Here is a 22,625-nt window from a genome sequence, read left to right as displayed (position 1 = left end):
TGACGAGATTGATTACAAATCCTATCCAAAATTAAAACATTTTTATTTATTTATTATTTTATAAAACAATTAATAATATTTTAAATGGGTTGGTTGCCAGCGCATTTTGTAGGAATGGAGATTGTTTACGCCAACACATTTTTTAGGGGTAGAGATGCATTTGGCCTATTACTGTTCATTGGGGTCTATTACTGTTCACTGAGTGAATTAAATGGGCTGGGTGCTGGCGCATTTTTTTAGGGGTGGCGTTGCTCTAAGCCATTTCTCACATATTTCATCATTCCATACTATCTTCCTCATTTTATTTAAATTATTCACATTATATTCTCTTAACTCTTCTAATAATCTTTCCTTTATTTTATTTTCAATAATTTTCAAATGGCCACATCTGTAATGAAAGGAAGGGTTTGGACCCGAAAAGAAGATTAAGCTATTTGCAGGGCTTATAGATGGGTCTCGGAAGATAGTGTCAATGATAGTTCTTAAACAAGTGAAGATGTTTGGAGGTGTGTGAATTCTACCCCAATATCCAACCAATTTATTAACATTGAAAACGAAAGATAAGAAGTACCACATAAATAAGAATCTTATCTAAAATTTGCACAACTAATTACACCTCGACATATGACACTTGAAATCCTATCTGAAAAATTATTAAGATTACATAAAGATAAGAAGTTTAGAGAGGTACTCACTTTAGCAACACGTGTCACTCAAAATTTTATCCGAAAAATTATTGAGATTACATAAACATAAGAAATCTGGAGAGTTACTCACGTTAGCGACACGTGTCACTCGAAATCTTATCCAAAAAATTATTGAGATTATATAAAGATAAGAAATTTGGAGGCTTATTCATATGACAACAAATGACACTCAAAATATGTCTTCATATGACAACAAATGACACTCAAAATATGTCCGAAAACCTTACTTTAATACGGTAGTTTAATTTAAGTAACCATATTAATTCAATTAAAATAATAAATTATGTTTGGCCTATAGCCCTTTGGCCCTCTCGATTGGAGATGATTTTTTGTCAAATTACTATGTTTGGCCTATGGCCCTTTAGTCCCCTCAGTTGGAGATGATATAAAATATGGTCTGACACTGTTCATTAAAATATAATTTTTTGCAGCGCTAAAGGGATCCTTTTGGCCCTCATTTGGTTGGAGATGGCCTTAGGATTGTTCTGATTTAAAAAAAAAATGTTTTTGTTATGTTTTAAGAATAAGTAATTGTGATAGCTCGTCCCAAATTTTACGTTTTTATTAATTTTAGAAGTGTGAATTTACAAAAACGCCATAGAGACGAAGGTTTTGACTTTCATTGACTAGTGTGTTGTGAGATGTACTAAATATTATTTTAGCGTATTCTTGAGGTAATCAACAATACGAACGAGTATGCGCAAGCGGAAGGGAATTTGGAGTGACGAACCGAAAGTATTTTGAAGAAATAACCTTTCTAATTATAGTATATTATGGCATACTAATTATGATGACAAGTGTATGTGTGTGTATGTGACAGGAAAAGGGGAAGAAAAAAGAAGAAGAAGAAGAAGAAGAAGAAGAAGGGCTGCTGCCCAACCAGAAAGAAGAGAGGATTGAGGGACCAATAAGACAGAGAGAAATGAGAGAAAGGAGAAGGAAGAAGCCCTTATATGCTAGCCATGATTGATGAGATATGTGATGAGATATGAATATGTCGTATAGGTCACTAGAAGTGACTCCGACTTATATGCTAACCATGATTGATGAGGTATGTGATGAGATATGAATATGTCGTATAGGTCACTAGAGGTGACTCCGACTTACATGTTAGCCATGATTGATGAGATATGAATAGTTCGTATAGGTCACTAGAGGTGACTCCGACTTACATGCTAGCCATGATTGATGAGATATGTGATGAGATATGAATATGTCATATAGGTCACTAAAGGTGACTCCGACTTGCGTACTATTATGAGATATTAGTCGCATGATTATTTGATATTATTGTTGAGATGATGTGTTGTGGTACATTATTATTTCTTTGAAAATTATAAAGGTGTTGTAACGAGGGATTACATGTGTTATATGTTTTCTATTAGTAATTTACTTACATGGCCACTCACCCTTGTTTTGTTTTCACCCTCCAGGTATTATTAGCTGAGTTTTATTATCACCAAAGACTCACGGCGATTCTTAGTATCGGAGACTATTTTGAGGGTACGATTCTTATATCATTTTTCTGTATTTGCTTATGCTCTAACATCACGTGTGAATTGGGTTCATTCCTGCTCACCAGTCTACTCTGGTATTTAGGCACTCTTAGGTTTAAATTTATTCACAATTTTCCACACCATCACACTTTATGGCTTCGTCACCTTCCAGGTGTCGGTCAGCACAGCTTGATTCAGAGTCCTAGTGGACATTCCGGGTCAAGGTGTGTCAGTAATGCTTTTTTTATATTTTTAAAAGTTCAAGAGTAGAGAAAATAATTTAAAAGCGTTTGGTAAACTTGAATGTAAAGTTTTGATTTGAAAGTATATTTAGTAATACTACCGGTGGTGGTAATGACAATCATTCTTTAAAAACATCGATTGATGGATTCTCAATTAATATTTAGTGAAGTGTGAATGTTGTAGGTTCGATCTATTTGGCTCGTGCATTAATTTTTAAAGATTGTTACCAGGCCCAACTTATTATCTTATTTTTTCACTCACTTTATAATTTCACCCACCATAAAATTTACAAAAAAAATCCTAGAACTATCTTCACACCCACCATTTTTTCCTAACCATTCTTACTAGCTTAAGTTGCACAAAGTAAAAACAAAAAGACTAGAAAACTCAAAATAGAAACCAATCAGCCACATCGTCACCCACCCCAGCCATCGATAATAAATCAAGCACAATCCCTAATGACGGTAAATCTTTTTTTTTTTTTTAATATGTTGCCCTGATTTTTATTAACAGATAGGTGAGAAAATAGGACATGTGATGGCCTTATCAACACTCTTTTTAAATTTTATCAAAAAATATAGTTGGGTTGTGGAGCGAGTGATGTGAGATAAAAAAAGTTGATAGGAATGGATGAAAGAGGAGAGAGAAGGAGCTTTATGTGGACGGGTGAGAGATAGAGGTGAGGACGTGCTAGAGACTCTTACGTTGACCGGCAAGAACTCGCCTGTCAATTTTTAAAATTTTAATTTTTTTTGTTTTTATTGTTAATAAAAGTTGAAAAGTGTGTCATTTGTGTCCGTATTATTATATAAAAGTTTCTGAGTGATTTTGATTAAAAAGTTGACTAAATCTCTTTTAATTAAAGATTTTTAATTTAAATTAATAAAAATGAGATAAAGAATCTGAACACGGGACACATTGATTTAAAGAAGATAGAATGCATTTAAAGGACAAATCCACTACTAATATTTCCAAGATTTTTTTCATGAATATTTTCCAAGATTAGGAGGAGACAATAAAAGCCAAATGGCAATAAATTATGGAATTTGGATGGTTGGGATGAATATTCGCAAAAGGAAACAAATCGTACGTTTACATTCTGCTTTTGGTAATCTAATTAATTATTTTTATTATTTTATTATTTTACACCTGACCAGAATCATCATTACTCCCCAAAATATTCCGTCCCGCCCGCCCCTGACTCTCACTGCCACTTTCTCACATCCCCACTTTTTAAAAGTTGCCCAAAAGCTTCGACTTTCCAGAGCGTCAGAGTCTCTGCGACTCCAAAGGAGGGAGGAAGAAAGGGCGTGTTTGACGATGGAGACGGAAAGAACCCAGGTGAACTTGCCAGTCTCCTCCTCCAACTCTCCGCGGACCAAGAAATCCCCGGCGATGACCAGGAAAGGAGCTTTTGCTGCCGTTTCTTACATGGCTTCCGCCGGTAATTCCTTTTCTTTTTCCTAGTGCCTGTATCGGCTTTCTTGTTTTCGTAATTTCGTGTAATATGATCCTTTGAAGCTATGAATTTGTCTATGCTCTGTTTGGTTGATCAGTAAACGCAGGAAAAGAAAAAGATTTTGGAATTTAAAAAAAAAAGACCGTATTTTTTTCTTCTTCTGATTCTCCCTTTGTGTCGTGTGATCGTGGAAACAACTTCTTTGTAAAGTAAAGTAAGACTTGCAAAGCGAAACCTTCTTGACTTATGGTCGCCTTTTTAACGTAATAATAGGAGCTGCCGACGTGGCGCATTGGCTAGGGGGATATGATGTCCTCATTTTGACTGACAATTCAAAAATTTCTTTATGCACTCACAAGTATATTTTTCTTTAAACATAGAGCCGATGAAAATTTTGTAGTGCCAATAAAAATTCACTATAAAAACTAACAATTACATATATATATATTTTTTTTTTGGTCAAAGAAATGGTTCATTGTATACATGTATGTATTTCGGGTGAAAATTGTAATGGTATGGACCGAATAAAGAATCCACGGCAGTGATGGGCAGAGATTAGGAATTTAGGACATAATTTTAGTATCATATGTTTTCTGCTGGGAGAGATGCATTGGATTGGAGATTTGGAAGGTTTTGAGTCGGGCCTCGAACTTTTTGAAGGATTGAAAACGATGTATGGCTCTGAAGAGAAAACAATGTATGGATAGATAATCAAGATTGAAAACGATGTATGACTCTCGGTTTATATCTGCGTATACTTAGTTTAGTTACGATGCATAATTGTGTGTGTGTCTAGTTTCTGCTATCTACGTTGTAACATGTATGATCATTCTTTGCCTTTCATTCTGCAGTTCTCTTGATAATGTTCAACAAAGCAGCCCTCTCTTCTTACAATTTCCCGTCTGCAAATGTCATCACACTTTTCCAGGTATCATATCGCCTAAGTTTGCTTTATGGAGTATTATTGTAGTCCTTGACTTACAAACTATAAAGTATATCTTGCTTTCGCAATACTTTATGACAATCGCTTAGTGCTTAATTAGCATATCTTCTTTGTTTTCAGTTACCAATGTCTGATTTAAGTTTAAGCAAAGATTGGCTCTTTAGCCATGCGCTGTGATTCCCAGTCCTCACATAATGAAGGAATTCAGATGTTTTGTATTATTTTTCCGTGACTCGTTTGCCGAAAATTGCACATTAGATTGATTCTATACAGTATTGTGATAGTTCAGATTTATGTATGTATAAATGCATAATATCATCTTGTCTTCCTAGAGGATAATTTTCCTTTATCAAAAAAGAGAATAATAAGCAATGACGTCTTACTGTGTCCGCGACTGATGCTAATCTTGGCATTCTAGTTCGTTTTTTGATGATAATCGAGAGTGCTTGTGGAGAACTGTGTTAATTTATTTCCTTGAAAAGAGCATGAATTCATAATCTTTCATCTTGTTCTCTTTGGTTTCTTTACTCAAACCTGCATGGTCAGATGCATGTTAATAGAAATTTAAATACTCTTATTGTAGGCTAATTGAATGATATTTTTCTTAGAGTGGCTTCTGAATGTCTTTTTAGATGGTATCGTCGTGTACATTTCTGTACGCACTGAAATGCAGGAAGATCGTTTCTTTCACAACAGAACCAGAGAGTACTCCGAACAATCCAGCTGTTATGGTACCATTTAAGACGTTGATTCGCACTCTTCCTCTTGCAATGTCCTATTTGCTTTACATGGTACGTATATGACTAGTGGGGAATCTTGCTCATACTTTGGCTAGACATTTTGATATCCATTCTAACGATGCATATCCGTGATCGTTATGGTGAAAGTTGGTAACAATGGAATCAGTTCGTGGTATAAATGTTCCTATGTACACCACCCTGAGACGGACTACTGTAGCTTTTACAATGATTGTTGAGCATATTTTGACACGGCAGAAACATTCATATCCTGTTATGGGCAGGTACACAATACATTTACTTTTCCATAATTGTGGCATTAATTTTATTGGAAGAAATAAAATGATGGGTTATATGAAGTTCAGTCATGCACATGAGTGTATTGTTTTGCAATTAAGTCTTTATGTTTTTGACACCTTTCTTAATGGAATGCATCCAAGGACTTCATCAGTGTGGGGATAATTATACTCGGTGCAATTGTTGCCGGAGCTCGGGATTTGTCATTTGACGCCTATAGCTATGGTGTTGTCTTTGTTGCAAACATATGCACAGCGATATATCTTGCTTCTATAGCTCATATTGGTAGTATCATTGTTCTTCTGTTGTCTTATGCCTCATTTATTCATGTGACACTCGAGTACTAGGTATCGTTATTAATACAAAATATGCTTCAATTTTGCAGGTAAATCCAGTGGTCTTAGTACCTTTGGCCTAATGTGGTGCAATGGTGAGAAAAAGACTTAAACGAAGTTTTATATGTTGCCTTCAGGTTCATTTTGCGTGAAATGTACTCTGGCTTAACTAATATTCTACGGAAATCTATTTTCTGTATCATAGGAATAATATGTGGACCAATCTTGCTGTTTTGGACATCAATTAACGGTGACCTAGAAGGGATGATAAACTTCCCGCATCTATTCTCCCCTGGGTTTCAGGTGCTTCACTTTCATGAGAAGTCTCTCTCTCTCTCTCTCTCTCTCCCCATCAAAGAATTTTTTGAAACTTGCTAAATTTGAATATTTTGCAGGCTGTGATGCTTCTTTCCTGTGTTATGGCTTTTTCCATAAATTATTGCGTTTTTTGGAATACCACTCTGAATTCTGCTCTCACACAGACAATTTGTGGTAATTTGAAGGTATATGATGCTCATTCCGGACCTTGTGTTATGCTGACCATACAAAAATTTCCGGTGTTAGTCATGTTATTATGATCATATAATTAGGTTTTCTTGAAGTTGGCTCATTGTTGTTGATTTTAGACTGTCAAGCCAGTTGGCTTCCATATGATATTCCACATCATATATATGTTATTGAACATATATATGTTATTCCACATCATATATATTTTATGATCTTTAGAAATAACGCATTAGAGTCGATGACCCAAATGATAACAGCCACGCCCTGCATTAGTTGGTATATTCTTTTCTGCACGCCATTGTTTTCAACAATCACAGCTGATCCTATCCGTGCTATTTTAGGATCTTTTTACTATCGGACTTGGCTGGTTACTGTTCGGCGGGCTTCCATTTGATTTGGTAAGCGTAAACTCTCATCTGCCTGTTATTCCAGCAATGCTCATTAGTCACTACTGACAGTCAATATTTTGCTTACATTTCATGTGAACTATTGCCCTGCTTTACTTCAAGTTAAATGTTGCTGGTCAATCTCTTGGTTTTTTTGGGTCCTGTTTATATGCGTACTGTAAACTCCGAGGGAACTGAGAGGCAAAGTGGCTACATAAAGTCTTCCTTCAGGCGAAGTAGTGGTCCGATGACTGGGGAATGGCTGCCTGCATCCGCTGCCAAATTTTGATTTGTATCCTCAGGTTCTTGACGAGAAATAAATAATCTTTCTAGCTTACTCTCAAAAGATTAAACTTTATCAAACATGTTGCTTATATTTGTACGAGTTCCGATTTCCCGCAAGGTATCTAGTTAGCAAGTGGCTATTTGCTAATTAAGTAGATTTGACGTAGTGATGTGTAATTTAGACAGGAGTTTTGTTCTTGCCTGGGAGAACTTGTAGTTTTTACTTTGAAACAATGACAAAGCTCTTGTTCTTAAAGTTGCGAGGGAGTTCTGAAATTGCGCAGAGCCTACAGATTACCATCGCTTTGAGACGATATTTTGTAGGGCTGCCTAAGCTAGGGCACTCTCACACCTGGTAAGGACGGACGGCTCAGAGGATGATCACTTTTGTACTTGTCCCCATTCCTCACGGACCAACCCCAGAATAAAATAAAAACTAGTAATTAAAACTTGATGTACAAGGATCCCATACTTTCGAAAGAAAATACCTTATAGATGATGTAGTCGAGCATCCTTATCCAAAATTTTCTCGTGTGCCTGTGTAGAGGGATAACGATATACGTGAAATAGATTCATTGCCACGTGAGGTTTTGATCTGATATAATGTCATGTGAATAATTTGCAAGTGACGTTTTATTGGAATAGAACGGAATAAAATTACGATGGTAGTAAATCTGTTTTCTGCAAGTCATTCTCGTGTGTAGAGGAGGGGAGTCTCTTGTTTGGCAAGGTGACAAGCGACTTTGCCCTAAATGACATGCATGATTGAAACACACCCCATGAGCCATGATCAATATCCCTCATTTCATGCAAACTGGCCTATGACTATGAGACAGAACTTGCACCTTCTCCTCACCAACTTCGGATCCGAGCTCTCCCTTCAAAACTCCAAATTGTCTCAAAATCCATGTTGCTTATGTGGCGCATCGATCGGTAGACCAGAAGGCAAACAGCTGCTGCTGAAACAACTAGATTAAAGCAAAAAGAAAAGAAAGTTGTAGTGGCGTGTGGGAGGCAAGAAATTATAAAAAAAAATAAAAAAGAAAAGAGAAGAAAAGTAGGTTCAAATATTCTGTGTTTGAAGGAAAAGAAAGAAGAAAAAACTACTATTTGAAGAAAGTATGTTTGCTTTCTTGATGAATATAAAAACGCCAACATGGTATCGGCCCCCTCTGCTCAGCCTGAAATAAATCTCACTTATGAGTCGACCATAGGTGTCTCTTTGTCTACCTCTTTAATCAAAGGCTCTCAACAGCGAAAGGATGAAGACCATTTTTAGACCAGAAATATTCAGCTGACTTCTGACACTGCTGGAATTTATATTCCTTGTACACTGTTCATGTTCATTATTACTGTTTCAATTGTGCATTACATGGTCATACTAAAATTTTGCAAGTACATACTCTGGACACATTTGGAACTCGTATTTCATACAAACACTTGGAAATACCAACACTATTATGAGTTATTGAGTGACATATAGAAATTCTTAAGTACGGATGACCAGACTACGTGATCCAACTACACACAAAACACCCTATAGTCTGCATATTCTACTGTATTTTGGTCGCACCCCCTTGTGTTTGGCACCATTTCATGGATATCTTACACTATCTGTTCGTACTTAATACGTATTTATACATAATTAATGTGTTCGTACGTTGTTAATACATGTGGTGTTTGGAGGGAGAGCAGGCGTAAAAATCCATTGCTTTTGACCTCCTCTCAGTCTTAGTCGTCTAACAAAGAGAAAGACCTAGGATCTGGTGTATGTAGTAAGATGAGAAAGGGGATTGGAATGGTTTAAGGCGTGGGGGAATCTGCTTGGTTAGTGGCACGCGAACTTATCGCCCCAAATAATGAGAGTGTGAGAGAGAGAACGACTTTCTAGTAAGCTAATTTATAATTTTGAGAGAGAATTTTTAACAAATATATATTTGTTAAATAAAAGAGTGAGGAGGGGTGGGGGATCTTTTGCACTTCCCAAAAGCTTCAGAGAGAAGAAGAGGGAGGGGGAAGGCAGGTGGCCCTTAAAATAAAGGGAAAATGTGGATGGTGAAGGAAAAAGGGAAGACAAAACCAAGGAAAGTGTCGGGCAGTGGAGGCCCAAGGCAGGGCTTCTTTAGCGCCGGTGTCCCCGCTCTGGTTTGCTGCATATTCCTCCTATTTGCTGAATTAAATTCATCACTCGTCACTCTGAGTGTGTGCAAGTGTATTGTTGCATTTGCATGCTAATTAATTAATTAAACAGATTAACTGAAACTTGTGTGTCTGTCTTTGTTTTTTTGTACGAGAGTGTCTCTAAGTTTGTGTGTGTGTGTGAAATATAGCAACTTTGTACGTACTACTCCTTCTCCTTCCATTCCGAAAGTCTTTATTCTTTTTAGACTAAATCACTTCGCTGACATTCTGCACTCCTTTTCCCAATCTCTCTCTCTCTCTCTCTCAAGAGTACTACTGCACACACATGAGACTGCATGCATCTTCTCTTTTGACCCATCATTTTAGTTTCTATACCTGTACATTCTTTATACTTATTTGGGCACTACGTACCAAGTGCCACTTAGGTTTAACTTACAGTTTGCATAATAGTAGGAGGCCTAAATATGCTGTGAGCTATATTTTCATCTCACTTTCTGTTACTGTTTCAGTATATGATAATGATATACCAATTGTGTATCATGCAAAGTTGCAAATTATCTGTTATGCCATGTTTGGATAAAGAATTTTAAAATTTCTTGTAGTTTAGATTAAATTTGGTATGAGTGTTCTATAAAAATTGATCAAACATCTTTAAAAAATGACTAAATGCAATACAGTTGTGTATATATATATTACATATAAGCCAAGCATCTTATTCTTAGATTAAATAATTAATCATCGAAGAAAAGCATGACATACTAATTAAATTGAAAAGGGTGGGGGTCTAAAATATTGATAAAATATTGTACAAAGAGAGGTGCATTGAAGGAGTTGTTTTGGTTTTTTGGTGGGAGAATATTTCAGGTGCATGCGCAGGGGAAGTTGGTTGATTTATTTGAGTACAAACTAAGCATGACAAACCCTAAAGTAGTGTTGCTCCCCATTCACATCATTCCACTCACCTTCTTCTTCTTCTCCCCCTTCCCATATCCTCTCATCCCGAGGTAAAACCTACCAGTATACATTCTCATCCCTCTCCATCCCTTCCCTCTTCACCTGTCTCCCTGATCTCTCTCTCTCTTTCTCTCTCTCTCTCTCTCTCATCCTGCAGATAGCTGTTTCTTTTGTTATATATATGACACACTTGTTAACTAGCTCAATAACTCTGCATTTGGTTGTTTTCCATAACCACAGTGTGTGTATATAGATATCTACATATATAAGTCTATATGTAAATATATCTATATAGCTAAGATATCATGTACGGCTGTTTCTAGAAGATATCCCATCTGTGCTATAATTGTATTCAGATTTTTGTTCTCTTGTATACGTTTCTTATTGCTGCATGTAATGTTTGTATCATGCATCGTTTTAAAATCCCACTTCAATAGCTATCGGTATTTTTGTGTCTTCATTATTTTTTATGGTGTGGAATATAAAATGTTATTGCCCAAAGCATTTGACTCGATGGTGCTAATTAGATGCAAGTTATTAATATTTTATGGATCCCACAAACCCACTTCAACAAATACTGGCCCCAAATCGACACCCTACAATCCACTTTATACCTTGACCCTTCCACCCCACTAAGCTAGCAGCCACCTTAATTAGTTTAATTTTTCTCCATAGGAAATTACCTAAAAAATAGTCTCTAGCCGTTTCTTTAATTTGGTTGTAAACATTAGTGTAGTTATGTTGGTTAGAGCAATGTGTACTCCTTCCTTTATATTTAAGATCGAATTCCTCATCTCGTAGTTTAGAGTGAATCAAAAATCGCTTTGTAAAAGAAAATAAATTTGGTTTGATGGAGCCGACATGGGACCATATTTGGTATTCTTTAATTCAAGTACTTTTGCCCCTTTTATTAGGTCAAGGGTAGCAGCTAGCCCTGCTCAAAAGGCGAAAAGACCGCTACAAACTCTTTAGATTTGGCCACATTTCTTCAACAACTTGACTTGCTTTCGGGTTCATGGTGAAAGAACATCTGCTCTTTTATGGTAGCTTGTTTTATCTTCATTTTTATGGCATGGATATGCATGTTTGAGAAGTAGCAGAGAGAAAGCGATGTTGGTGAGGTTCAATCCGAAGACAGATTTACACATCCCTGCTGGCGTAAATTGATCTCAGATTGAGCCGCGCCAATATCACTTTCTTAATTATTTGTTGCTTATTCATAACTAAATCAATTGCTTTTCCTCTCTAACTTCATCAGGTTTTTATTAACAAAAGAAGATTGGAAATTCGAACTTGAAGCAAGATATCGCATGTTAATGTTATTTCTGACCGAATTTATACTTCTATTTGTTAGTTATTAGTCTTTCTTTATCAACAAAAGAAGAGTGGAAATTCGAACTTGAAGCAGGAGAGCTAATCGACGGGTCATCTACTAGTTCCAAGCAGTCTTCGATCTAGAGAGAGATCGATCACAGATATGCAATCTTCCTCCCTCTCTCTTGTGATTGTTGGTTTACGGTTCGAATATCTGGTTTTACTTTTGATTGATTAACAGTGTTGAGAATGAATCTCACTTGGAGAAGGACCTTGCACGGGCTTATAAGTAATTTGAGTTACTCTCTATATTATTGGCAATTGATTTTATGGTGGAACTCAACTTTCTTCATGGTATCAGAGCAGATTGTTCCATGTGTAAAGCCAAATGGCCACAAGTGCTACATGTCATCCCATTTGGGTTGTTCAGGTGTTAGACTTGAAAATTTGTCACAGGTGGAGAGGCCTTGTATGGGCTAGTAAGTAAATTAAGCTACTCTCCATATTGTCAATTAGTTTTACGATAAAACCTCAACTTTCTGCACATAGTAATGTACGTTCAACTTCAAATGTAGTATTCCCTTATCATCTATACTTAATGAGAGTTTATACTGTCATACTCCTTTCATGAACATTTTTGTAACTTACATTCTTTGAACAAAAATTAACTATAGTCATAGAAGTAATTTTTTTTTAGAGTTCATTAAAGTGAAAAATTCCCATGGTAACTAATGTCATATGTAGAACAATACTGTTTTGGGTGATGCTACAAAGATCATCTACTTGAACTATATTATGGGGCGACTGATGATTGAATTTCTTCTCTGAATCATTAAAGAAAGAATCCAACCATCAACTACCGCATCACGTGACTTACAAAATATGATTTTAAAACATAATCTTTCTAGCATTTTCCTACTTTTTTTTTTAAGACAGAAGAGCTAATTACCTTCCTAAATTTGGAGAAACATATTATTATTCTCATTCTTTCTCTAGAAAAATAACCGTATAGGCCAATATACGAAAGTTATGGAATCATCAAATTTAAAGTACTAAAATATCATGATGAACTTTTGTTTTTCAAGTTATATATATTGCTTGAGCATTGTATGTCAATGTAACTAATTTTCCTTTCAAATTAAGTTCTGTTTGTACCCTCACGACACTTGTTCTTCTTGACCCTGGTTAATTATACATGTTCACACTAACCTAACGTTTTCTTTCTGTATTTTTCTATTTTGTTGAGAAATGGAGACTCTCAAAAGTGAGATTCTCCATGGGCTCTCTGTCATTCCATATTTTTGTACAATATTTTATAATATTGGTACGAAAATTCACGTTAACTTGTGAGGTGTCAAAAGATCTATAAAAAAGTGTTACTTTAACAGAGTTTGCTTAGAATTTCTCTTTTTTTTCTTTAATTAGGTCAACCATTTGAGTTAGAGTCATATCTATGCAACCACCGCCACCCATATTTTTAGTTTTTAGACTAAATTCTGACCATTAAACTAAATTCTGCCCCAGCCCAAAAATATAGCCGAGCATGTAGGGTTTAGAAATTGATGAATGTACCACCTATTTGCTTTATTCATGGTTATGACTTAGTCATGGACCTAAAATCTTGAGTTTCCCCTCAGAGCAGTTGAGTTGACGCGTTGAAAACACGTTCTGTTTCTGATATATTTCCATTAGCTAATTAACTCCATCAAACACTCCCAACGAACTTTTATTTTGTAATTAAATTTTAGGGCACGTCTCGTTGAGGCTGAGGAAATTTAGTTTCTTGAGTTGGTTTTTGTGCATGAAAATGGAGGTGGATTTTTGTGAACAAGAGTTGGCCACGAATGCCGCTGCTTGCAGCCTGTTTCCGGCATCTCTATCTCCGCGGAGACTGCTCAGCAGCAGCGGTCGGAAGAACCATACTTACCAAAAGCTGCCCCAGGAGCCGCTTACGCTCTTCGTCATCAAATTGGATGGTTCTAGCTTTGGTACGTAAATTTAATATCATGCACTGCTCATGCTTTTTACGTACGTACATGCATCGTGTGTGTTGTGATTAACTGATTTTCTTCTTCTCAATGGAGGCAGAGATTCAAGTTTCAAAGACGGCGACCGTGGCCGAACTGAACGAGGCAGTGAAAGATGTTTTCAGTCAGTCGTCGATAGATGAAATGATTTCATGGTACGTATGAATACAATCTTGGCATTGGCATGGATTTGGTTTGTTTTAAAAGTAATTAGAAGGTATATATTTTGTACAATTTCTCTAATATATTTATACAAGAAAAAAGTGATTCAAATAAATATTGAAATTTCTGAACAGGTCACATGTGTGGGGTAATTTTTGCTTATGCTATGAAGGTCAGAAGCTACTCGATTACAAGGCATTAATCCGACCTTTTGGAATCAAAGATGGCGATAAGGTAGTCTTGCTATATATTATTGTCCACCTCTAAACTTCAGTTTTGAATTTTGAGAAATTTAAACAAATGATTTAATTTGTAAATCTCAATTGCTGAAATGATCATTTTTCAATATATCATCAAATATTCGATTGTTATGTCAAATTTGATCAGTATTGTCTTCAATGTTTGATTTTGATCAATTCAACAATTGAGATTTCATTTCTGATCATTTTACTAAATTTCCTTGAATTTTCTCTAATTTTTCTTGACTGCCAAGATTTAATGATATATTGTAATTTTGGTGTAAAATCTGCAGATATTTTTTGTTCGACATGCTTCAATAATTAAGTATGAGCGGGAAAAGCGGCGGATAGGGTTGTGGAGGAAAAGGATATGTGACATCTCTACTTATGAACAGCTGGTGAAGTTGTGATGATGATGAATGACAATCACACATGAATAATTTGTATACATGCAATATTAGGGTTTGTAGACGAATGCTTCCACTTGAGAAATCCGATTCTTTCATTTTTTTTGTTAAGGCATGTACGTTGTTTATAGTTGTAAATAGCAAGAGTCACAGGGAACTTGTTAGTTAAAATCATGTGTACAGTCCAATGAACAGCCAGCAGAAAATTGTAAATTGTTGAAATATTTCATGGATCGATTACGAAAACCGAAATCGAGGTTACTAGATCTCCAGATGATCAGCTTCAGTTTGAAATCTGACTCTGTAGAGAGCATATACACTTATAGGAAGGTGCAGCATGATTCAGAGAGGAGAGGATGCAGATGAAAACCAGGGTTCTATGTATCGAAACGGTAGATCTTAAGAGGATTATATCTGTCTTCATCTGTATGTTTACAGCAAGTTTCAATAAATTTTAATGAAAGATAGAATAAAAAAGCTCAAACTTTCCAGAAGTTTTTTTATTGTCATGCCATGTGGTATTACAAATCTGTTCATGTTACAACACATAAATCTATTTCTTAATAGGGTAGTGTTATTCATGTCCGAAAATTAAGAGATGTATGTGGAAGGTAAAAAAAGGTGTGTGGATAGCACCACTCTTAATATTATACCTTACTTGCATTACACATATAAATCGCTCACCTATATGTTTTATAACACATATAGTAATAACACTTTGTGACAATGTGACCATCCTACTCGAAAATTTCTCCAAACTTTCGATCAAAGTGGCTGACATTAATTAGCTGCAAATATATATCTCAAATGAAACATTAGCGTGATGAATGATGATTCCAAAATATCAAATGTGAGCTCTCCTAGCCTCTTCCACTTGTCACTTTGGCTCGAAGATTTCATACACAACCGTTAACAAAGGCGACCTTTGTTTCATTCAATCGTGTGTCAAGTCTGCAGTCGAGGAAAGGGATTGACCGCGCGCAACAATCATCTGCGTTGCTGCTTGCCAGTATTTAACGGAGAGTCTCTGATGCTCTTAGACTGGCTGTAGGTGAGCTGGTGTGTTCCGTCAGGTTTCTTCTTTCGCCTTCCTAGTTGAGATAAACGAGAATTATGAGATAAAATGGCGAGAGGTCATTGACATCCTGCGAAGGAGTAAGAATCCTCACGACTTCATCCATTGTAGGGCGGGATTTTGGTCCCTACTAAGGCAGCTGTAAGCCAATTGTGAGACCTTCTGGACCCCTTTAATGGAGTAGTTCAATTCCATGCGTGGATCCACTAGAACGGAAAGCTTTCGCTTGTCAGCTAAATGTGGCCGAGCCCATGCCACCAGGTTTTGTTCTCTGCTAGGGCATTTCTTGTCCTTGGATCTTCTTTTGTTGTAAACTAAACCAAAAACCAATCAAGCAATAAACAAAACACAATGATTTCAGAGTTCCTCCAATATAGGAGTACCTCTCTAACAACGGAAGCTTTATTGATTACCAACAAATACAAGAGAACTCACAAACTCAAAGTGTTCTCAAGTATACAAACTTATGCCTCTCAAAAACTCTCACACACAAAACTCAATCCCACATCCATCTATTTATACTAATAGATGTCATAGGTTTACACAAAGTCCCTAGAATATAGGAAATCAAATCTTATACTAAAACCAAATCCCAAACCAACTAGGAAACACAAATCTAAATATCTTGCGTCCAAGATATCCGAATCCTTGTTTGATTCTTATTTTAGTTTAGGCATGTTGTTTTAATGTCAAATCCAGCATCTTCCTGTTACAATCTCAAGTAAAACTACACCAAAGCTGTATTTTTATACACATCAGTTTTAGATGTCAAGTGTCCTGTGAAAACGAAGGGAACACAAATTGTACTGGTTAGACCTCCAATTTCTTATGAAACAAGAAACTCATACAGAGATCTTGAGTTAATTATGTTCTGAATCAATAGGATAAAAAAAGAGTTCACATAGCCGAGCTCATTCGGATATTCATATTTTCCGAGTGCTTTGCTCTTAAGGTTCGACTCTCTTTTCTTTGAATGTAAAACATATAAATCATACATGATAGCTATCAGTCTGCTTAAAAATCTAAGTATTACATAAGGATTGTTCTGTATCTAAAATTTCGAATGTTACCAATGCTTGGTGGTTCAAGTGGTAAGGAGCTTGTTCCCCTTAAGCAAGGTCTCGAGTTCGAGTCTTGTGAATGGAGAGTCAGCATTGGAAGAGTTTGCCCCCCCCCCCCCGAATGGGGTCCAACCCGGCTCGAGGGATTAGTCCTCACCTACGTGTGGGAGATACCCTGGATTCATCCAAAAAAAATTTCGATTGTCTCGAAAAATTTGAACCATCTGTTATGGCTTCCTTAACATTCTCTGGAGTAGCATAGCAATTGGTTCCAACAATCCTAGTAGAAACATGCGTTTTGTCTCCCTCAACCAGTGGCGGAGCCACGAATCTTACCACAAGGGGTCGTAGTGTAAAAGTCCAAAAAAAAATTTAGGATGGAAAAACATGTTGAAAATGAAATCATAGTACTTTTATTCATAATTCATAATGGAAACAATATTACAAGCTATAATTGTCCACGACGAGGTTTCATATTTTGAAAACGAAGCATTATAGCTTCATTTTCAATACAAGCAAAAATATCTCTCTCAATATAAACAAGCAAGCTATCACTCAACCATTGATCTCCCATTTTGTACCTAAGTGGACCCTTAACAATATTCATGACAGAAAATGTTCTCTCCACTGAAGCAGTTGCAACTGGTAAAACTAAAGACAATGTAATGAGCAAATATACATAATTGAATACTTGATGCATCCTTGTCTCCACCATTTTTTTTTTTTGCAAGATCACCAATCCTTTCCAATTGAGAGAAATCACTACTGGAACGCACATAATGAATATAAATCTCAAGTTGATCTTCAAGTGCCAAACGATCCTCATCCAAAAAGTCTTGAGGATAAAATTGAGCAAGACGAAGTAACTTTGGTTTATCAAAAGCTACAAATGAATCTTTCGGACTCAAACATGCCAAACAAATAAGCAACTCCGTATTTACCTCATTAAAGCGATCCTCTAACTCCGTAATTTGCTCATCAATGACATAAATACAGAGCTCCACACGATAATGATGACGATTTGTCTTTATTGGAGCATTATGCCTTGACCTCCCTGGAAGTATAAATGCATCTTCCATGTTAGGAACATCAATATAATGTTTTTCACAAAAGAAGATACTTCATCAACCAATGCATCGAACCCATTATTCCTCATCCAATGTAGTTTTTCCTTGCATGATTTCACTAAAGCCATTGCATTCACAATTTCTTGATCTTTCCTTTGCAATGCTTGTGACAAATCATTTGTGAGTCCCAATATGACTTTCATCAAGAAAAGGTGAAACACAAACTCAAAAGTACGTATATCTCTCATTAACTTATTTGCTTCACTCTCACTTTCATTGGGATTATCATCAATAACCATTTAAAACACATGAACCACGGATGAAAACATGGAAATGATGCTAATCAAGGTACCATAGTGTGAGTTCCATCGTGTGTCACCGGTACGTTTGAGACTTGTTTCTTGATTTAAGCCTTGCCCCGTTATAAGACAATCATTTTCAAAAGCTATCACAAGCTCTTCTTGAAGTTGCTCTCTAAGTAAATCACGCCGCTTACAAGATGCTCCAACATGATTAACCACACTATTAGCCGTTGCAAAAAAAGAGGCAATGTCTATATTCTTCTTTGCTACGGCAACAAGAGCTAGTTGAAGTTGATGAGCAAAGCAATGAACATAATATGCACAAGGTTGTTCTCTCAATATCTTTGTTTTAAGGTCATTCAACTCACCTCTCATATTGCTAGCACCATCATAACCTTGTTCTCGTAGCTTGGAAATGCTCAAACCGTTGCGAGAAAATAATGTGTCAATAGCATCCTTTAGTGAACTTGAAGTAGTGTTGGTAACATGTTGGATACCCACAAATCTTTCAATTACATGCCCGTTGTCATCCACATAACGCCACACCATAGCCATTTGCTCTTTCACCGACACATCACGTGCTTCATCCACCAATATTGAAAAGAATCTATCTTTTAGACCATCCATGATAGCATCAAGTGTTTCAAGGGCACATGAATTCACAATTTCTTTTTGAATGCTAGGAGCTACTAATCTGAGATTCCCCGGAGCATTTTCCATCACAACTTCTCTAACTTTATCATTATTATCTGCAAGGAATTGCAATAGCTCCAAGTAATTTCCCATATTGCTTGAAGTGGCACTTTCATCATGGCCACGAAAAGGAAGACCTTGTCGCAATAAAAACTTAGTGCACTTGATTGATGCATTCAAGCATGTGGGATAAGCCTTACGAGCTTGGTCGGAGTGTTTGCTCACTACCGTTTCAATATGTGTAGCTTGATTCATCAAATTTGTAGCAGCTTCTCTAGCCTTATTATGAACACTCCCAACCTGTCCAACATGCATCTTAAATCTTTCTCTCCCTTTCTTCCAAGTCTTAAATCCATCTCCAGTGAAAGTTTCACTACCAACTTGTGTAAAATTGGTTTTAAAGAGATAGCAATAGAGACAAAATGTCGCATCTTTAGATACACTATACTCCAACCAACCAAACTCATCAAACCATTGGGGAATGAAGCGTCGATTAATTCCCGACATATTAGTTATTGGGAAATTATGACCTCTAGGTTGACAAGGTCCTTTTTGTAGATATGATCTTCGGACCTCATCTCTCATATTAGCATCATAATCTATTATTCGAGTTCTCAATCCAGGATCCGCTTCAAGATTACCCAAAACACTATCTAACTGACTTTGTCTTGAACTTGGAGTTCTTGAACTACCAACAGTATTTGAACTATCAATATTATTCGAACTACCCGAACCCGATGATGACTTTCTCTTAAAAAACCGTTCCATAATAATTCTACATATACAAAATAAATACTCACAATATAAACAAACCATCAACATAATCAAAATAAATATGAATTGGATTTCAATTAAATTAAATATCTCATCTTGCATTCTACATATACAAAATAATGAAAATAAAAACTCACAATATAAACAAACCATCAATATAATCAAAATAAATATGAATTGAATTTCAATTAAATTAAATATATTCTACATATACAAAATATTCAAAATAAATACTCACAATATAAACAAACCATCAACATAATCAAAATAAGTATGAATTGGATTTCAATTAAATTAAATATCTCATCTTGCATTCTACATATACAAAATAATGAAAATAAAAACTCACAATATAAACAAACCATCAATATAATCAAAATAAATATGAATTGAATTTCAATTAAATCAAATATATTCTACATATTCAAAATATTCAAAATAAATACTCACAATATAAACAAACCATCAACATAATCAAAATAAGTATGAATTGGATTTCAATTAAATTAAATATCTCATCTTGCATTCTACATATACAAAATAATGAAAATAAAAACTCACAATATAAACAAACCATCAATATAATCAAAATAAATATGAATTCAATTCAATTCAATTAAATTAAATATATTCTACATATACAAAATATTCAAAATAAATACTCACAATATAAACAAACCACCAATATAATCAAAATAAATATGAATTAGGTTTCAATTAAATTAAATATATCATACATAGGGTTTAGAACTTACTTGAATTGTGAAATTTCACAATAACAATGAGCAAATACAAAGAGCAAAGTTGGTGGCACCACCACCACAGTGACGACGACGGCAGCACAAATGCACGTTAATGGCGGCAGCAAGGGAGGAGATGGAGTTGAGGGTTTGGGGAGGATTGAGTTTGGAACTTAGGGTTGGAGGAGGAGAAAACAAAAGAAATTTGGGGGTTTTGGAATGAATGGTTTCGGATCTGTGTGAAATAAGGCTGAAAAGGACACGCTGGGCTTTTTTTTTCTTCAGACCTGGCCCAAAACGACGTCGTTTTGCCCAGGTTGTTTAAAAAAAAAAAAACAGGCGCGTGAGCGCCTTCGTCTTCAACCAGCTCAGCCGAGGACCTTTCGTCAAACACTTGGTGTGCAGCTAATGGGTCGCACCAGCAGCTCCAAAGGGTCTATAAGGTTGTTTCCATGGCTTCCAAGGGGTCGTGCGACCCCATTGACCCCACTGTGGATCCGCCACTGCCCTCGACTGGGCTTTCGCCAAACCAAAATCTGAAAGCTTTGCATTGTAGGACAATAGGAGGCGAAAGATGGAGGATATGTATTGAATTGAATTGTGAAATCCACATTTGCCCTGCATGGCAAATATGCCGAAACCCTTTTCAAGTTGGGACTTACTTGGTAACAAGGTAGCCATATATTGGTCAACATGTAGGACCCCAAATCAGATCATGCATATGATCAAGGCTAGTGATGGGATCAATCGTGATAACACCCGCGCTGATTATGGTTGTTTTCTGCTTTGTGATGTCTCGTAAGCATGAATTATCAGGACGAACAACATCTAACTCAGATCATGCATATCATTGAGCTCCATCATATCCAATACGAGTAAAGGTGTTACAAAAGTGCTATGATTAGTCGCGCAATCATTCAAATTAAGATTTTAACGTTCCAGCTTTATGAGTCACATAAGCATGAATGGTCGAACCAACACCACCAAATTTGGAGAATTTCATGCATCAAATATGGTAACATGCTAGGGTTTATATGCTTCTTTTTACTAGTTTTCGCTCCACCATCTGAAAAGCCAAAAACAACTTGGCTCTGATTGCATAAGAACACGAAGCCCCATGCCATCATCACCTTCAACTAAGTGGAGGTCAGGATCCTCTCCTGAGCAATTCCCTAGGGATCCTGCAATCTTGTTCGTTCATTGTATATTGTGTGGTCAGAAATCATTTAAAATTTAAATTTTAAAATTCAAATATGAATAGTACCTAACGAAAACTGACCGCACGATATAAAATGAACGGATAAGATTGCGGGATCCCTAGGGAATTGCTCAGGAGATGATCCTGGTTCGGTGGTTGCCATCCTTTGGGTTTCACTATCCAATCTATTAATTTACACCCAATTTTTATTGCTGGAGCTCTTTTTTGGTTCCAACTTCTAATGATGCTAATCTTGCCTCTGGAACTCAGGGAAAAACCATGGAATGGAAACCCTAAATATTTGAAGGATTCAGAACAGTCGGATTGTGAAGGTGGTGAGACAATTTAATAATCACACGTCCACCATAGGTGATAGTTTTTAGTCTACCCGAATACTGAAAAATGCGTCATATGTCATTATACAAGTGGATGAACACTTGAAAAAAAAAATCCTTCTACATGTATAATAACATTCTAGCATATGGGGACACACAAAGTGTGTGAGAAGTTTTTTTTATTTTTGTTTTTGAAATAGAAAGAGAGAGGAAGAGAGTGATAGAAAATGTGAGTGAGAATTTTTTATTTTTTTAATAAATTAGAGATATGTTAGAATTACATGTAGGTGAGACTTTGAAAAAAAAAAAGCAAAATTTGGTTTGTGAAATTACATTTCTACCTCATATTTCTTATTCATGTTCTGTTTTAATTAAAGGGTTAAACTGATAATTTTATAGGGTTTTGGTTGACAATGAATGCTTTATTAATTAGTAGAGATATAGTGTACCACGTGTTCCCAATACATTGAAAAATCTTTCCCACCATAGAATATAGCATTTCAAATAACACATTCAAATATTGTTGTCCTTGCCACTCAGTAATACGATCTGGTGGTATTCCTCTTCACTTGGAAATGAGATGTCTTAGATTTGAATCATGTGAATGGCGAATTCGATATCAAATTAGGTTACCCATTATGTAACTTAGCAGAACTTCCCTCTCATTAATGTAAAATATCGATGTTCTAAAAAATACAGTCAGATCGACCGTCTGATAAATACCACCTTCAATAAAACTG

The 22,625-nt window shown here is 36.0% G+C and overlaps 3 protein-coding genes across 3 annotated transcripts; 2 read left to right on the top strand and 1 right to left on the bottom strand.

Moving 5' to 3' along the window:
• Positions 1-3,575: 3,575 nt before the first annotated feature.
• LOC126592573 (UDP-N-acetylglucosamine transporter UGNT1-like) lies at positions 3,576-7,651 on the top strand. The gene is made up of 10 exons (XM_050258318.1): positions 3,576-3,890; positions 4,757-4,833; positions 5,481-5,639; positions 5,736-5,869; positions 6,037-6,167; positions 6,268-6,312; positions 6,423-6,520; positions 6,613-6,720; positions 7,066-7,122; positions 7,234-7,651. Exons 1-10 carry the CDS (start codon positions 3,767-3,769, stop codon positions 7,306-7,308), a joined length of 1,008 nt encoding a protein of 335 aa, XP_050114275.1. The 5' UTR covers positions 3,576-3,766; the 3' UTR covers positions 7,309-7,651.
• Positions 7,652-12,312: 4,661 nt separating this feature from the next.
• On the top strand, positions 12,313-15,134 carry LOC126592566 (uncharacterized). Its single transcript, XM_050258309.1, has 4 exons — positions 12,313-13,793; positions 13,894-13,987; positions 14,129-14,228; positions 14,527-15,134. Exons 1-4 carry the CDS (start codon positions 13,607-13,609, stop codon positions 14,641-14,643), a joined length of 498 nt encoding a protein of 165 aa, XP_050114266.1. The 5' UTR covers positions 12,313-13,606; the 3' UTR covers positions 14,644-15,134.
• Positions 15,135-18,142: 3,008 nt separating this feature from the next.
• On the bottom strand, positions 18,143-19,606 carry LOC126587770 (uncharacterized). The gene has a single exon (XM_050252843.1). The coding sequence runs from the start codon at positions 19,604-19,606 to the stop codon at positions 18,143-18,145; it is 1,464 nt and encodes a 487-aa protein (XP_050108800.1).
• Positions 19,607-22,625: the final 3,019 nt, after the last annotated feature.

Source organism: Malus sylvestris, chromosome 2 (assembly GCF_916048215.2).
Source record: "Malus sylvestris chromosome 2, drMalSylv7.2, whole genome shotgun sequence".
Taxonomy (NCBI): Eukaryota; Viridiplantae; Streptophyta; class Magnoliopsida; order Rosales; family Rosaceae; genus Malus; species Malus sylvestris.
Note: the sequence above shows the minus strand (reverse complement) of the source record. Positions and strands in the feature narration are given on the sequence as shown.

What these genes read in the sequence shown, in the direction of transcription:
- LOC126592573 (XM_050258318.1), top strand. Translation starts at nt 3,767, where the DNA reads ATGGAGACGGAAAGAACCCAGGTGAACTTGCCAGTCTCCTCCTCCAAC. An exon ending in TTCTTACATGGCTTCCGCCG is followed by an intron (nt 3,891 to 4,756) that starts GTAATTCCTTTT and finishes TTCATTCTGCAG; the next exon opens with TTCTCTTGATAATGTTCAAC. An exon ending in TGCTTCTATAGCTCATATTG is followed by an intron (nt 6,168 to 6,267) that starts GTAGTATCATTG and finishes TCAATTTTGCAG; the next exon opens with GTAAATCCAGTGGTCTTAGT.
- LOC126592566 (XM_050258309.1), top strand. Translation starts at nt 13,607, where the DNA reads ATGAAAATGGAGGTGGATTTTTGTGAACAAGAGTTGGCCACGAATGCC. An exon ending in ATTGGATGGTTCTAGCTTTG is followed by an intron (nt 13,794 to 13,893) that starts GTACGTAAATTT and finishes CAATGGAGGCAG; the next exon opens with AGATTCAAGTTTCAAAGACG. An exon ending in ATAGATGAAATGATTTCATG is followed by an intron (nt 13,988 to 14,128) that starts GTACGTATGAAT and finishes ATTTCTGAACAG; the next exon opens with GTCACATGTGTGGGGTAATT.
- LOC126587770 (XM_050252843.1), bottom strand. Translation starts at nt 19,606, where the DNA reads ATGGAACGGTTTTTTAAGAGAAAGTCATCATCGGGTTCGGGTAGTTCG.